Here is a 1677-nt window from a genome sequence, read left to right as displayed (position 1 = left end):
ATCTATTTATTCGTACTTTATATTTATAAATTGCACGTACTGTTTTTGTCTATCGGATCAATCAACACTAATTTCATTTTACCATGTTCTTAAAATGACAATAAAGGAGTATCGTATTTTTTATAAAAAATTATTTGATTCCGATATAAGATTAGCAATCAGCAGTCAATGGCTGAATTTGATTGCTTTACATTAAAAAACATTATATACAGGCAAATACAAAAAACCATATAAATATATTGAATAGGGGGATTGAAATTGAAATTGATTACGGTACTAAATACATCAACATTACAAAATTTAAAAGTACAAATTCATCAATTACCACATCGTATTTTATGGTATCGTAGTATAACTTTAGAAAAGATTGAAAGTGATGTATTATTAGATTGAATAAATTAAAAACAAAAATTACACAATTCGATATTTGGTATCGAAGAGAAATACATTGTCCAATTGAACTGAAGTATAATATTATTTTTGATCGTTTCATTTTAGATTCTAATCGACAAGATCAAGCAACACAAATCTGACCATGGAGCAAAGCAAAATGGAAAAATCTGTATCGACAATAGACCCACTAACGTTCCCGCATGAGACGTATCTGTCAAACACTAAGGATGAACCAACAGAAGACGGCTATGTGTCTATATTGAAGGATTTTAGTACTAGCACATCTGCACACGGAATCCCGCATATTATCACCGCTAAAAATATGTTCATGAAATTATGCTGGTTTATCGTCACTTCCGGTGCATTGGCAGTGCTTCTTCTACAGGAGTACGACCTTTTGAAAGACTACTTTAGTCATTCGTATGCGACCAAGATCGACCTCATCACAAGAACGAATTTAACTTTTCCGGCGGTTACTGTTTGCAATATGAACAGAATGCGTCGCTCGGCTCTGAATGGAACGCGTTTTGAGGGTTTACTGGAGGTAGACGATAGAACTGATAACCAGACACAACAACCTGAAACTACGTTCACTACATTACAACAGTCTTACACACAGGACGGAAATTCAGAAGATATTAATGAAACACCCACATTTGTAGATGATAGTATTGTTCCTACATCTGCAGCTAGTCAGGAAAAATCTTTTGACGCCTCTGCTGATGATTCCGTAACGGCGGGGTCAGTTCACGAGCGCCGTAAACGGAGAGCAAAAGATACAATAAAGCGTCGGACCCGCGACACGTCATCTTCCTCTTCATCATCTTCCAGCGAGCGATACAATAATTTTGATTGGCTGGATGATTTTGATTTTGAATTTGATGATACCTATGACTGGAATGGGGTTATGGACGAAAATGATTGGCAGGGTTTTTACGACAATTCGAAGTCGGAGGATTTTAGTGACATACTAAACGTGGCCAATCCAACAAAAGAAGAATTACAAAATCACGGCCACCAACCAGAAGATTTTATACTACAGTGCACTTTTGATAAGAAGTCATGTAACTACACGCAAGTATCGTTTTTCTTTATTCTGATCTGCTCAGCCTAAAACTCTCAATCAGTAGCCACCTACATATCACTACCACCTAAACCGAACCAATTTGATGTGAACCACTCAATTATACATACATATTGAGGGGTTTGAAATACTGCCACTAATGAAGGTGTCACGGCTAACTGTAAATTCAAATCTAGATCTAAATTCATATTCTAGTAGTA

At 36.0% G+C, this 1677-nt stretch overlaps 1 protein-coding gene across 1 annotated transcript; it reads left to right on the top strand.

The window, feature by feature from the left end:
• The first annotated feature begins 155 nt into the window (after window positions 1-155).
• Window positions 156-1578, top strand: LOC117106671 (amiloride-sensitive sodium channel subunit gamma-2-like). The gene has a single exon (XM_033248070.1). The coding sequence runs from the start codon at window positions 536-538 to the stop codon at window positions 1505-1507; it is 972 nt and encodes a 323-aa protein (XP_033103961.1). The 5' UTR covers window positions 156-535; the 3' UTR covers window positions 1508-1578.
• Window positions 1579-1677: the final 99 nt, after the last annotated feature.

This window comes from Anneissia japonica, unplaced genomic scaffold (genome assembly GCF_011630105.1).
Source record: "Anneissia japonica isolate Jap-2015-1 unplaced genomic scaffold, ASM1163010v1 scaffold26110_len1677_cov92, whole genome shotgun sequence".
Lineage (NCBI taxonomy): Eukaryota > Metazoa > Echinodermata > Crinoidea > Comatulida > Comatulidae > Anneissia > Anneissia japonica.
This window is presented reverse-complemented; position numbering and strand designations above follow the sequence as displayed.